We start from the raw sequence: 13933 nt of genomic DNA on the forward strand, positions 1-13933 counted from the left end.
AGATAGCAATCAACAAACGTGACACTTCTCTAACTCAGAGTGCTAACAATAGTAAGCTCACTGAAAAACCAAACTGATGACCGGGGAAGTAAGATAAGCTGTTAAAATGTCAGATGACTGGGGTGTCTCGGAAGCACATGGAATGAAGATACAGTATTTCCTTACTTTGCAGTGGATTACAAAACTGCTAAAGATTGATAACATAACTACAAAACAGGGCTGAGGGTGTTTAAAGTTATCTCTAGAAAGGTCAGTTTTTCCCTTTGAACATAACTCGCAAAATACTCAGTGCCGTGGAAAGCTGAAAGCCATCTCTGTTACCCAGAAGAACTTGGGTTTGGTTTACCCGTGTGATTGTTTCTTTCTGTTTGGTGGCAGGATGCACACAGGGTGCTTCAAAAGGAGCTGGCAAATGCTAATGTATTGAATTCACCTGGAATTTGTAGATTGATTCATTTTTGCCAAAAATCAGCAGCCACATTGGCTTTATCATTAATTGGGGTGAAAATCAGGTGTTCATAGAACCCCTGTCGCACCTGATGCAGTTGTTCTCAGGCAAAGCCTATAATCGACTTCCAAGGAGGAGCCGGGATATTTCCGGCCAGAGTCACTGTAACCGATGAAGGGGGTGCAGCACAGCCTGGAATCCCCATAGAGGATATAAAAACAGTTCTTCAAAGGCTTTGTTGTCTGCTGGATCAGACTTTTGCTATTGGAGTTTCACAAGGTAGAGTTTTCTGTTCTCCTGCATTGAGATATCACTGCTTGTACCCAGTAGCAGCTTTTTAGATTGTGACATTTCCAAGAAGAAAACTGCAATGCAGCCTTCTGATTCTTCTTTTCCGATCTTCATAACCATACCAGAGCTGAACTAGAGCTTCATTTAGCGCTGTTTAGATAGCAGTGTCTTTGTAAATCAAGGTACAGCTGATTTGTGTACAGCCATCCCCATTCCAGTTCCGTATTAAACTGAATAGTTTCCTTCCATAGCTATGAGTCAACTGTAACTTTCCCTCGTAGGATCTTTGGTCCAGGCTCAGATGAAATAAAGATACCAATGTGTGTTTACTGAAATACCTCCTTCAGGTAGTGAGGTCCATATATTCGTTCCATTCTGGTTTGGATAAGAAAGGATTTCTTCATAGCTAAAGTTGGGATCACTAGTCTAATTCCATAAATTATGTTAACTTGTCAAAAGGATTTGAAACTAAGCTGGCAATTGATAGACAGGAGTTCTGTTGTTCCATAGCTACAGAAGATCACTATCCTGTTGTTAGATCTTGCTTCAAAAGGCAGTGAAATGCTTATTATGGCTCTATAGACACACACACAAACATTTTAAAGATATGTTTTGTACTTTTTTCTCAAAAAGCCTGCTTCCTCATTGTAGTTACACATGACATGAGGAATTTGCTTTCTTTCAAGGCTGTTTTTTGCTCAAGTAGCCCCTGGGCATTTCACTGAACACTTCTGTGGGCTGTGTCAGAGGCCATAGGTGTCAAAGCTTTTGGAAATGTCTTATTGCCCTTCAAATCCTACCCCAGTGCCACACTCACTGTACAAACATGTTACCCGGGGTAACTTCCAGCCATATCACTGTTTGGGCAAAGCTTGCACAGTTCCTGCCTGCTGTGGAGGCATTTTGGTAGTACAAGTGGTCATCAAGCGCTTTTTGTGGTGCAGGTTGCCTTGAGGTTGTCAACTGTTCACACCTTTGCTTTAAATTACAGTAAGCTAGTGTGAATTCAAGACTCTGATTAGGCCTCAAATTTCCATATACAGGCAATGGAGCAAGACAATTCCAGTGAGGTGGCTTAGAGCACCAAGACCCAAAGGGATTATCTCTTCAGTAGGTTCTTTAGTACTTTCTGTTGTGCCAATAACTGTTATTTAAGTGAAAAAAATACAGGTGACTGGGGCTGGGCACATCAGTGTGGTGTGGACCTTGAGAACTGGAACGGCGTAGCGAGTAGAGTTTACATGTAGGCTCTGTTGATTCAGAGGGAGCCAGGAAATTACTCTGAGGGCCCTGCGTGTCTGGAGGAATATGGATGTTGTAACAGATCACTCAGTAAAAAACAACTGGAATCATTGTTCTCCAAAAATGTAGTCGCATGTTAAGATCAGGATCACATCCAGAGACAGACAGGAATAACCACCACTGCCACATTCCACTTTCACATTGTCGGTGATCCAATCCTGCAGATTCCACAGCTGCTTCAGAAACTGCTTGAGAACAAAATCATTTACAGCACAGTAGGGCTCTGTTTAAAACAAGTCCTTCCAGTTTGGAGGACCTCTTGTGTAAGTCCCAGGGTAAGATTCTCACCTGAATCCAAAACCTTTCCAGTGCAGCTTGCGTAAATGCACTGAAGGAGGTGAGGAGAATTCAAGGATGTTAGAGCTGAAAAGAAAGTTCTTGCTTGAGCAAGTCCACTGAAATGGGTGAAATTGTCCCATGAAGAGTTCAGGTGAAACCACCAACTCCTCCTCCCCCCGAGACCTATCTTGTTTTGCCTCTCTCTAGATGTGAGCAAGGTTTATTTACCTTGCTCAGCAGTGCTCAACTGCTTTGAAGAGTGTTTCATCCTACCGTGTTTCATCAATGGAAAACTTGTGTGAGATTTTTCTCTACAAACATCTCCGCACTAACAGAATTGGAAATCATACCTGTTGATTGAGCAAGAAGTTTGGGAACACTTTATGGAAAATTTTTAAACACCGAGGACTGTCAAAGAACCAAGTAGAAGGGATTTTACTATTTATTATTTTAGACATTTAGATTAAGAAAGAGTAAAACCTGCATTACTGTTCTTGACTCCTCTAATACAGTCTGTAGCATGGAAAGACGGGTAACTTTGAACTGTGAAAGAAAAAAAAGTCTTTTTTATACTGCACAGTTAATCTGTGGAACTCATTGCCATTCAGTTTCACTGACACTAAAGAGCTTAGCAGGATGTCTTACTGGATTATCAGATGTATTCCCTTTATCCATGCAAACATCGCATTATACACTATTTAAAAAAAAGAAGAATATGCATTCTCATGCTTCAGGACTAAGCCAGCTTCTAAATAATGAGAATTAAGAATAAACTCCATGGCTTAGTTCTTTCGGATTGTCAGTGAGAAGTTTCTTTCACTTTCCTCTAGATCCCTGTTTCTGGCTAATGGTCATGACAAGGAGGGGCACTGTGTGAGCCCCTGGGGTGGGTTGGCTGTACCCATGATATCCTCTGATAGAAACCGGCACTGCTCATCTTTGATCAGCGTTTTGCAGAAACAGTGGTCTGTGTTCCAAGTGGAAGTTCCTGTGTGGTGGCCTTTGACCACCCTCAAGCCATTAACCTCTCCCCACTTTTCCTCAAGCATTATTCAGTCAATGTGGGCTTTATATTAGCTTGATTAGCCTAAAAGTGCAGGGCCTGAGGGCATCTCACAGGGATGTCTTTGAGACTAAATATATCTGCAAGTTACACAGATTTGTTGTGTGTGTAAAACGAAGTCATCTTCCTTGTCAGGCTCTCTCATCTCAAACTGCACGGCCACTATTGCTTATTGCTTTGCTGATGTCCACTCAGAGGGCAGATCAGAGTTGCAGCTGGGTCTGAGGCCACATCAGTTTTAATCTGTGTTCCTGTCATAAATTTCTGCCACTTGGTTTGTGTGCTGTCTTACCCAGAACTGTACTCCCGCAGCCTGACCCGAAACCCACACTGCACTCAGAATTACTTCTGACATGGATTCCACTTTATCTCCCTCGTATTCATTGCTGTTTATTAATCACTGTAATGGAGAAGAGGTGCTTGAATAGAGGAAAATACAGGTCACACAATAGCTATAATTCCGCTGTCCTTACAAAAATTAACATACTACACAGGCTACTTTCTGGATTCTCACTATTCCCAAAAGACCAAGGGGTTTGACCACATCATCCTTTGGCTATTCTCCAAAACTGGTGGAGGAGGGGCCCAAGGGAAGGAGTTTGGGGCGTTTGTCCCTGCAGAAAAAAAACATTTTGAAAAACAGCATTGAGCTTGTGCACGTCTGTGAATTCAGAGATGCTATCTGACGGACAGTCATTTTTAGGGCGAGGGGTTTTGCTGCACGTACTCTCAGCTTCTTAGGAAAACAGCTATGTTCTCTGTGTGCAGAGGGCTGCTCCCTCCATTAACGGAGTAGCTGTTTCAGCCCGAGTGCCCAGCGAGCAGAGTTCTCTAGGGTCATTCATTTCCTATGGAGTTTGGCTTTGAAATAACAAAAGGGAAAAGAAAAAGGCTTGGACTGAGGAGCTTGCGCCCACTATGGTAAAAGCTAAATATGTGCTCTTATGCAAGGCATCAAAGAATCCATCCTGGCAAAATGACTATAACTATCCCAAATAAGGAGATAGCTTTAGGTATGGCTTGCTATCAGCAAGGAGATACAAAGTTATCAGGCTTCAATGGTTCTGATCTCCAGAACTGCTCCTTTATCAGCTGCCTTAGTCAGATTAACTGTTTAGACTGTTTCATGAAGCAAAAGCGGTTGGGAGTTTGGTTCTTGCAGCTTACAGAGCGAGGAGGTTTTCCCCTGTTGTTCCCTCTTGGAGCTGGCATTTCACTCTCTGAGTCAGTGCGCTGTGTGCCTGGTCTCTTGTCTTTGCTGTTGAGCTACAGGGAAGCGTTTCCCCACAGATTTCATGTCCTGACATCTCATTGCTGTAATTTAAAATGTCTGAGATGCAGACACTAAAAGTGGTGGGATACGGATTTGAGAGACCCACTGACTTCGAAGAGTAGGTCAGTCTACGTTCTTAACTCCTTGAAATTTGAACCTGCTCTTCCTTAACTCCTTACCGTGACTCAGACCATAGTTGTCATACCAGAACAGTGATGTAGCAGACTGTGAACTCTCTTTCACCCACGGAGGCAGTGGAAGAGTTAAGAAGGCAGGGCTGTAGCTCCCTGGCTCCCGGGGCGCTTTGGCAATCCTGGGACCAACCCCGAAGGTAAACATTAAGGTGCAGTAGGTGTATCTGCGCAGAGTTCAGCCCTCTTGCTTACAGCTTGCACAACTTGTAGCACCCCAGAGCACTGTGGAATCAATGGCTCGCCAGAGTTTCAAGACATGATTAAAAGACTCAAGAAGGCCCTGAAAGAATTTCCTTTAATGGGGAATTGTGTGAGTGAGTACAGTGGGTGAGTTGGTATTTTTTTTCTTTCTTCCTTTCTAGTTGTTGGTTTACTTCGGCAAAATGCTTCTGAGCTTAGATTTAGCGTATGTGCTTGCATGTGTCTGGTTTGGAGAATGAGTATGTTCTGTCCTCCCTCACCCGTCAATACTAAACATTGACTTTGAGATATGATAATTCCCAGTTTGTGACAATAAGAGTACTGTAAAGCTATCAGAACCTATTTCTTCTTAAAGAAAACGCTCATATGGCAGGTATGTATATGAATTATGGCAACTACAGGTCTTTAGTTTAATTTCTCATCATCTTGAGAGCCTCGTTACCACTTTAATTTTATGTACACTTTACTCTGAAACAATATTAGATTAACTCTTTAATGTGGATATGTTTATGGCACATGGAATGTTCTTCACACCATTCCTATGCATGGTACTAAAAATGAACAATTTTAAGCTGGTTAAAGATTACACCTTTCTCCCATTTTTCCTCTTTACTAACAAGTTCTAATGAGTTTGGTTTGTATTGGCCTGCAGTGAAAATTGGAGTCTGAGTAAAAACAGCATGTGCGCTGCACTGAACCTGGGGTCTTGTGTTCCGCCAAGTGCTGGCATGGTTTAACCTTTGTGTACAGCCTGGATCGCTACGAGATTGTGCAGCATGGCTCTCGGCAGTTCTGCTTTGGCAGAGCCAGGCGGATGCCTACAATTGTGTTAACTCTTTGGGGAAGTTTTAAATCTTTACACAAAAATGGAGTTTCTGTGCAGCTCCCCGAGGTGGAGATCGTGCTTGGAAGGAAGTACATTACTCCTGTCCTTTACGGGAGTGACAACTACTTAAAATTCTGGCTGCTCTATTTGTTGAGGCTGTAATGATGAGCACAAGTAAACAGGACACATGATTTGGCCTGGGATGGGTATAAAAGCACAGAAATATTTTTGTTCAGATGTGGGTTTTGTGGTATGTTGTTTATAATTGCTGCTACGTTTTCAGTAAGATTGGAGGTTTTTTAATAAACCTGAACATTTTTTTAATCTATAGATAACGCTTAACTTTTAAATCATATTGCAATAAATATATCCACGGAAACCAATTGAATCCATGCTATAAGTTATCACAGTTTGATTAAAACTTCACAGCGAAGAGCAAGCACAGAAGAATGTCTTCATGACCTTTTGCAGCTGGCCTAATGCAGATAGACTTTAATCCTGGAGAATTTTATATGGGAAATAGATTACTGGCTTAGATGAGCTACTGCTCTGTTCCCCAAAGCCAGTTCCCCAAATCCTACCAGTATATTAACAAGCATCTTTAAAGTTTTATGCATTCATTAAGACTGAGCAGCCTCCTTGCTATACCTCGGTATCCTTGATTACAGCAATATTGTCCTGGTTGGCAAAAAGCACCTTAAACTCTGCTGTCCTGTGCATCCTGTGTGTTTTAGGCAGAATCATACATCCATGGGGTGAAGTAGCCAGCTGTAAAACGTGTTATTATGCCTTTTGTACAAAAGGCATGAACCACTATATGTTATTATTTCAGTTAAAAGTTTTTTCTTATTATTAAGGAAAGTAAATATTGTGGAAAATTGTTCTTTTAAAAAGGAGGGTGAAAGGAGCTCATTTCTTTACCAGCTCACCCCCTCTCCTGAAGGTATTTACTGCCTAATCTGCTGTGTTGCCAGTAGAGTCCGGTAGCTCTGGTCTCCAAGTGATTTTGTTGTCCTTGTTTCAGTCAAGTGCCCGATGATGCAGCGCTGGAGGATTTATCCCCTCGCGTTCCCAGAGCTGTGTTTGTGAAGCAGGACAATGGCGGCAGTGCCTCAGTCATTCCGGTATCATCTGTCCGTGTCCCGCAAGGGGAGGAAGAAAAGGAAGAAGCTTCAAATTATCCTGACTTAAATCCGTGCAGTGCCACGTACAGCAACTTAGGTAAGTGTATTCTCACAGAAAAAGGTTTAGATTAGATCTGATTTTGGATACCTTTCCAGGCAGTGAAGAGCCTTGTACTCTAAACAGCTCAACACACTTTCAGAAGGTCAGTTTTTAAAGACAAAGTTTAAAATATTGTTTTCTAGAAAATAAGTTCAAATGTGTCATTCTGAGACACCCAGCCAAACAAACTCAAAGTTTTTTTTCCTGTGATTTTAAAACAATTTTTTAATTGCCCTTAATGATACCATCTTAAATACTTTTGAAAGACACATCTACTTATGTATTTGGATGAATTTTTATCAGAGAGTTAAGCCTGAAGACACAGAACAAATTACCTAATGTTTTTTAGAAATTATTAGAAGATTTCAATATTTTTCCAAACTTCACCAAAAGGTAGGACTTTTTTAAAGTATGACTGTCCTGCAGGTACTGCACAGCCTGTTCAACTGTCACTCAATTCCTGGCTTCTGTTAAAAAGATATTCATGCGCAGGGCTTCTCTGGAAGATAAGGGAGACAAACAAGCAGCTTCCAATGTATGGTATCAATATTATCAGCCTAATTTTCTAAAGTGTTTTGATTTGAAGTACTGCAAATTTAGGAATACCTACAGCCAGGTTATTCTAGAAGAATAAAAAGCTCTGATGACACGTTTTCCAGCAGGACTCCCGTCCTGTGAGCACACCAACTTAGTAAATACTTGGGCAAGGGTAAAGTGACTGAACTGAGATGGTTCACCAGTGCAGGGTTTGGCAGGTCCACGCAGGCTTGAGGGATCAAGAACTGAATTTTAAACCCCCAGGTGCATACATTCCTTTGACATTTAGTGATGTTGTTGCATTTTTTTTTGCTTAAATATGAATTAGTGGCAAACCTTTTAGTGTCTTCTGTTAATGAAATGTTAATTAGGTATCGTTTATAAAGCATCAGGAGGAAAACTATGCTGCCCAAGAGTGATACTGACATCTATCATGAACTTCAGGGAGGTGGAATTATTCAAAGATCTAATTAATTCTTTTCAGGTCATTGATATACACATATATATCTGCAGCTATGTATTTGCTGTATGTAGGACACAGCTACATTGCAGATACAGTCCATGCAGTAGATCTAGCTACATCAAAACTATTTGTAGCATCGTTAGCCCATGTTCCTAACCAGACTGACGTACAGAAGGATCAACATGTGTGAAATGTCACTTAATCCTCATGGTGAGTTGCTATTTTTTTAGCCAGAGTGCTCATACAGTCAAGGAATGACCTGCATTTCATGGCCAAACTAATAATATTGTGAATCTTCTGTTTAAATTTTACTCAGTTTTCTTGTGCAAGATATTACACCTGATGGCAGCTGCTTCCTCATGCAGAGTTAGGTGTGCATCTGTCTGTAGAGCTCTGTCCTTCCCACAGCAGCTCACAAACTGGGACTAATAAACTCACGGAAAATGTGATAAGATACCAGTAAGCACTGGAGCAAGTTGTCCAGACAAGTTGTGGAGTCTCCATCTGTGGAGACGGACAAAACCCAACTGGACCTGATCCTGGACAACCTGCTCCAGCTGACCATGCCTAAGCCAGGCCATCTCAAGAAGGCCCTTCCAACCAAAGTGATTCTTTGATCACTTCTTTCAGCCCTCAGTTTTGCCAATGTTGTCCCTGTGTGCAACTGCTCCTTTGCGCAACTAGATAAAATGGAAACCCTTAACATTTTATGCAACATCTTCTCCTTATTCTTGTGTCCCTTTCAGATTTGCTGTCACCAAAGTAAATTTTAGGTGTGAAAGAGTTAACATTTAGGCTTGGCTAGGTCTGTCTTGGCAAGCTTGCTGCTTGTTATTAAGAGCAGTGCTACCCTAAATGGCACTGAGTTCTCTGGCTGCTATTCAAACTCTTTTCTGGTTTATTTGAGCAACCTTGCTTTCTAATTCCGATAGCTATCAAGGGATTGCTAGGTAGGGGTACAGAATAATTCCTGCTTGTTTTCACAGCTTATATCACCTGAGTAGCAAAATCATAGATTTTGTAGAATTAACAAATGCTGGTGTGCGTGACTGAGATAAAGGATAGTAGGAGTGGAGTATAGGTAATATAATTAAGTTACATCACATTTGACTCCTGCTTCAACTGCAATTGTAACTGCAGTTGCCTTTATATAGCTGCACACTGTGGTCTGTAGTTTGTAAAATATCTGAGGTGAACATAACATGTAATTCGCAGCATAATGCACAATACTCAATTTTAAATGCTTACCTCATATATATTCTGTGTTTTTATTGAAAGCAGATAATACTATGTCCTTGCTTTGATAAATGTCTGATCTTGAGTTGTGATATGTCAGATGGAATTTTATGAACAGAAATAATGGCAAGCTTTGGTAAATTCTCATTGGCAGTCAGGCAATAGTTGAGATCAGGGACTGCCCTCAAATATATTTGGTTTTGGCCTTCCCATGCTCCCACGGGAGTTGCCGCATCATCGGCTTATAGTCCTGCCAACAAGAACTGCAAGTGTGCCAGCCTATATTTGTCAGGAACCAAACTACAGATGCCAAATTTGAGAAGAGCTCATGTATAAAAGCTGGGTTGGATTTGCTTGTTCATTTAACGTGTAAAGTCTTACCTCTAGGAATTAACAAAAACCCAAATATAGCAAGCCTTACAGGACAGAGGATTCTTCTCTGGGAATCAGGTACAACTCAAAAGACTTGGGGCTTTGAGGAAACCTGGGGTCCCACCATGATGACGTGATAAGAGAGCCCAGTATGTTCACTTCAACATAGGAAGGAGTGGAGAGGTTATGTGTATCTCATACTCACCCTGCAACTGCCATGGCCATAGTCAAGCCCTGGTGACCACAGTGTTAGAAGAATGTTTAAAAAAAACAAATTGTACAGGCTCTAAAGAAAAGCCTTGAGAATGCCTAGTGTTGTGGCAGGCACTTCATCAGGACTTATTCAAGAAGCTGAACCTGTTTAGCTCATCAAAGAAACAGTCTGTCTTGCTCATGGTGTGGATGTTCATGTGGTGGGCGGAACTGTGATGAGGGATGCCTTTGGTATCAACAACAACAGATTTAACAAAATTCAGTGGCTGCCAGTTCACTCTAGATGCAGAAACAAGTGTTCAGACGTGTAAGGTAGGCCTGGATGTTTCTTTTTTAAGGTGTGCCCTTATTGTAACAGAAGTTAATTCAGGTAAGCCCAGGAGTTTATCATAAGGCAGACGATAGACTAGATGGCTCAAGTCCTTTCCTTTACAAGCTTTAACATTTTTCTACCTTAGTCTGAATTTGTTGGGGAAACAGACTTGATTGAGTTTGCATCACTATAAGTAGACTAAGATATTCTCAATATACTCATAAAAGAATAGGTTATTTTACATAAGGCTAATTTTCTAGGGTTTATGATTGCTGACATTGTAAAAAATCCCAAATCCCAGCATCTGCCATGGCCTGTTGCCTCAGTCAGCAAATTAGACAGGGGTGGGGGGCTTCATCCAGGCTGTCAAGGAGGTAGTGACATCATTGTTGATGAAACCTGCCAGTTCAGTGGCAGACAGTGATTACAGTATCAGTGCAGTGCATTTTGTATGAGATATAATTAATACAGGTAGTGTCTTTAACGTGGTGTAATGGGAGGCGTGTAGCAAGACCTGACAAGTCACCAGGCAGACAGGCTGTTGTGTCTGACGCGTTTATCAACCCAGTGCCTGCAGCCCAGGTTCTGCACACAGTCCCACACTGCTGGGCAGGAACTGGAGGGGCATCAGGCATGTTAGTTCACAAAGGTCAGTTTGATTATATTACCATTCTGGTAAGATTTTATCTATTAAATTAACAATAAGCATGGAAACATGTGAGTATGATATAGGATTAACAATCATGTTCATGTATAGAATAATTTTATAGAACAGAGTCTTACAGGTACTGTGTTTGGTGTGAAAGGGGCTCTGAAGTCTGCTGGTCGTTTTTGTAGTGCTTTGAGGATACTGCTGTGCATTTTTGGGGCTTTTCATAGCTGGCTATTTTATCAGTAAGGGTAAAAGCTTATTAAGGATTGATGTATTTTGCACTGGTATTAAAGATCGGTAGAATTGATCTGCTACTTTTACAGAGCAATCTTTTTCCAGGCTCTGTATTATTAAAAAAATGCAGATTGCAAAGGGTGATCAATATCCAAGCACAAGGAGGAGGAAAGGACTAGGGCGAGGGTTGGGACAAGGGTGGAGAGTGGGGATTTGTATAGTGGAGGTAGCCAGCCTGTGGATTGTACTTAGTGAATACCTAAATCATCCTTTATAACTATACTTTCTAACATGAGAATTACTGGGACATCTGACTCCATTCCTGGGTGTGGGGAGAAACAAGTCAGTAGAGGCTGCCAAAGCTGGCGCCCTATCGCACAGGAGCCGCTTGAAATTCCTCTTTCTCACTGGTCTCCACTGTAAAGAGTCCACAGTTTGATTTTTAGTGTTGTTAGGGTTTTGATAGATGTGGTTGTGGAAGATTGGTTACCTGTGTTGTAACAAGTGATCATTACCTTTTGCTGTTCGGTGCAAAACGTGAAGAAAAATTTTTGTCACACTGATGGGATAAGTTGAGGAATGGCAGAGAATCATTTCGGTTGTTTTAGCCCTCTGGGTCCTGTTCATTCATGTAAATCCTTACACCAGGGAATTAGGGATTAAATAATACTGTAATGGTCACTGAAACTGAGTTAGTAATCCTGCCAATCCCCTGGTTACCCCTGCGAACACTAAAGTATTGTTTTCAGCTCTGTTTTCTAATTGACTTCTTCTCACAAGGGACGTTCTCCTTGGATGAGAGATGGTAATGGCGTATAATCAGGAAAAAGCTTACAGTGAGTCTGGGGAAAGCACAGAAGCTGCTCTCATTGGTGCATTGGACTACCATATGTTCTGTGTTGTAGAGCAATAGATGGCTCAGGAATAGTTCTGTTCAGGGAAGGATGGAAGCGTGCAGCCTGTCCCCTACTTGGCTTGCCTAATTCACCATTAGTTGTTTTCCCAAACAAAGAAGCATTTTCTTTCACAGTTCTGAAATCTCTTAGCATGGGTACTGCTGATCTGGTCTGAGCAGAAAAGAAAGATACACTGACTGAAGAAATCTAAACAACAACTATGCGTGTCATTTCTGTATGAAAAATGTGCTTAAGGGACATAAATTTGAATTAAACCCAGTCTCAGTGTGTCAGATGCAATAGTTTCATGAGCTAACGTAAATGGGTTGTAATGCGAAGTCTGATGATAAAGCGGTTACCTGGAAAAATAAAATATAAATTCTTTTTTTTAGGGCTAACTTAGAGTTTCAGACCTCTGCATGGTGTATGGAGACTCAATATTAAAATGTCAGTAGCGTGGTAAGATTCTCTAATGGAAGGTGTTACTGCAGTGTAGAATCACTTAAAGCTCTCCAGAAAGCTGCTGTCCATAAGGAGTTCTTTTTCCCTGTCTTTGAACAGCCTGGAAGGCACTTCAAAGATCTCTGTAAGTGGTAGCCTAGTATTGTGCCTGTTCCTCCCCTTCATTTGCCTCCCAAGAGCATAGCCGAGGCCGAACCCTGGAATGCTGGGGAGTCGCTGCGGCAGGTAAGGGAGCGATGGGCTGTAAGCACACAAGAGGAGAAAGAGGCAAATGCTCTGCAGTACGTGGATGCAAAAGAACATTCTTGTGCCTACAGGGTCAAAATTTAAGACAGCCCTTTTCTTGCTAGACAATGAATTTAAAAAACTGTGGAACATTCAGTATTGCATCCTGCTTGAGGGAAGCTGAGCTGGAAAGACTGACCCAGTGAGCATGAGAGAAATGGACTGCATTGAGAATTCAGCATAGGCAGAGCTCAGAAATGAAGCTTTTCAAACACCTAATAGGGATGGATAGGTTTCAATATGGAAACTTTGTTGTTCTGGGGAGAAACTGTGCTGTAACACCACAGGGCTGTACAAACTCATTTTCCTCAGCTGCGAATATTTGATAAAGTAACTACGTAATGACTTGCAGGTGCAGTTCTCTGCATCTGCCACCCCCACCACATCTGCAAAGACAGCTTCTGGTTAGGAAAACCTCCTTTAGTTGTGTTTTGATGTCAACAGCTTCAATAGCTATGGAAAAGCAACAGCTAGTGAAAGTCACTGTTTGCATTTGTGTGACTGGCGTGTGGAGGACAGAGCCATTAAGCAGACAGGACATAAGAGAATCAAGAGAAATGCTGTTGTAAACCTTACCGTTCTCGGAGGCGGCTTCTGCTGCTACTGCTGGAGAGGTGCATCTTGCTCCAAGTTGTTTTCTCGCTGTTTCTCTCTAGCATCTGTGCAGCCCTTGGCTTAGCAAGTCACACAAGAAACACATATTGGGAAACGGCCTCCTGAAATAGCAGCCTTACTGAAACCCCAGCAGCCTGGCGGTTATACCGCAGTGGGGGAGAGGGCGAGAGTGAGAAAAGAGGCAAGTGATCTTTAACACGGAATGTTGCTGGGGGAGAAGTACATAGGTCACAGGTTTTGTAAGAGTAAGCAACTATGAAAGATGAGACAAGTGTGGATGAGTGAGAAGACTGGATACAAAGTAGAAATGAGCTTGTTTAGAACCATACACACGACTGTGGCATCTGGATGTGCATGCCTGGCATACACACACCAATCTCTCTTGTGCCTCTCTTGGACCCTGCCGAGGGCTGGTGCTGCCGTAGAATGCTCACGGCCGTACCCAGATCAGAAAGGAGCAGGCAGAGGTTCTTCCCCTGAGTGTTCATTTTTTTAAGCAACCTTGACAATGATTTAAGAGAGACACACAGGGATCCTCCAGCATTTCCAGCTTT

The 13933-nt window shown here is 42.0% G+C and overlaps 1 protein-coding gene across 3 annotated transcripts in view; it reads left to right on the plus strand.

Moving 5' to 3' along the window:
- Positions 1-13933, plus strand: part of PEAK1 (pseudopodium enriched atypical kinase 1) — a 114003-nt gene that overhangs the window by 84651 nt on the left and 15419 nt on the right. For 2 of the 3 annotated variants that reach the window (XM_054077597.1, XM_054077599.1), the window contains exons 4-5: positions 5061-5177; positions 6902-7098. In XM_054077597.1, coding sequence (XP_053933572.1) covers positions 5061-5177; positions 6902-7098 — 314 coding nt within the window. The remainder of the gene's footprint in view (positions 1-5060; positions 5178-6901; positions 7099-13933) is intronic. The other variant, XM_054077600.1, reaches the window with a different exon arrangement.

This window comes from Cuculus canorus, chromosome 12 (genome assembly GCF_017976375.1).
Source record: "Cuculus canorus isolate bCucCan1 chromosome 12, bCucCan1.pri, whole genome shotgun sequence".
NCBI lineage: Eukaryota > Metazoa > Chordata > Aves > Cuculiformes > Cuculidae > Cuculus > Cuculus canorus.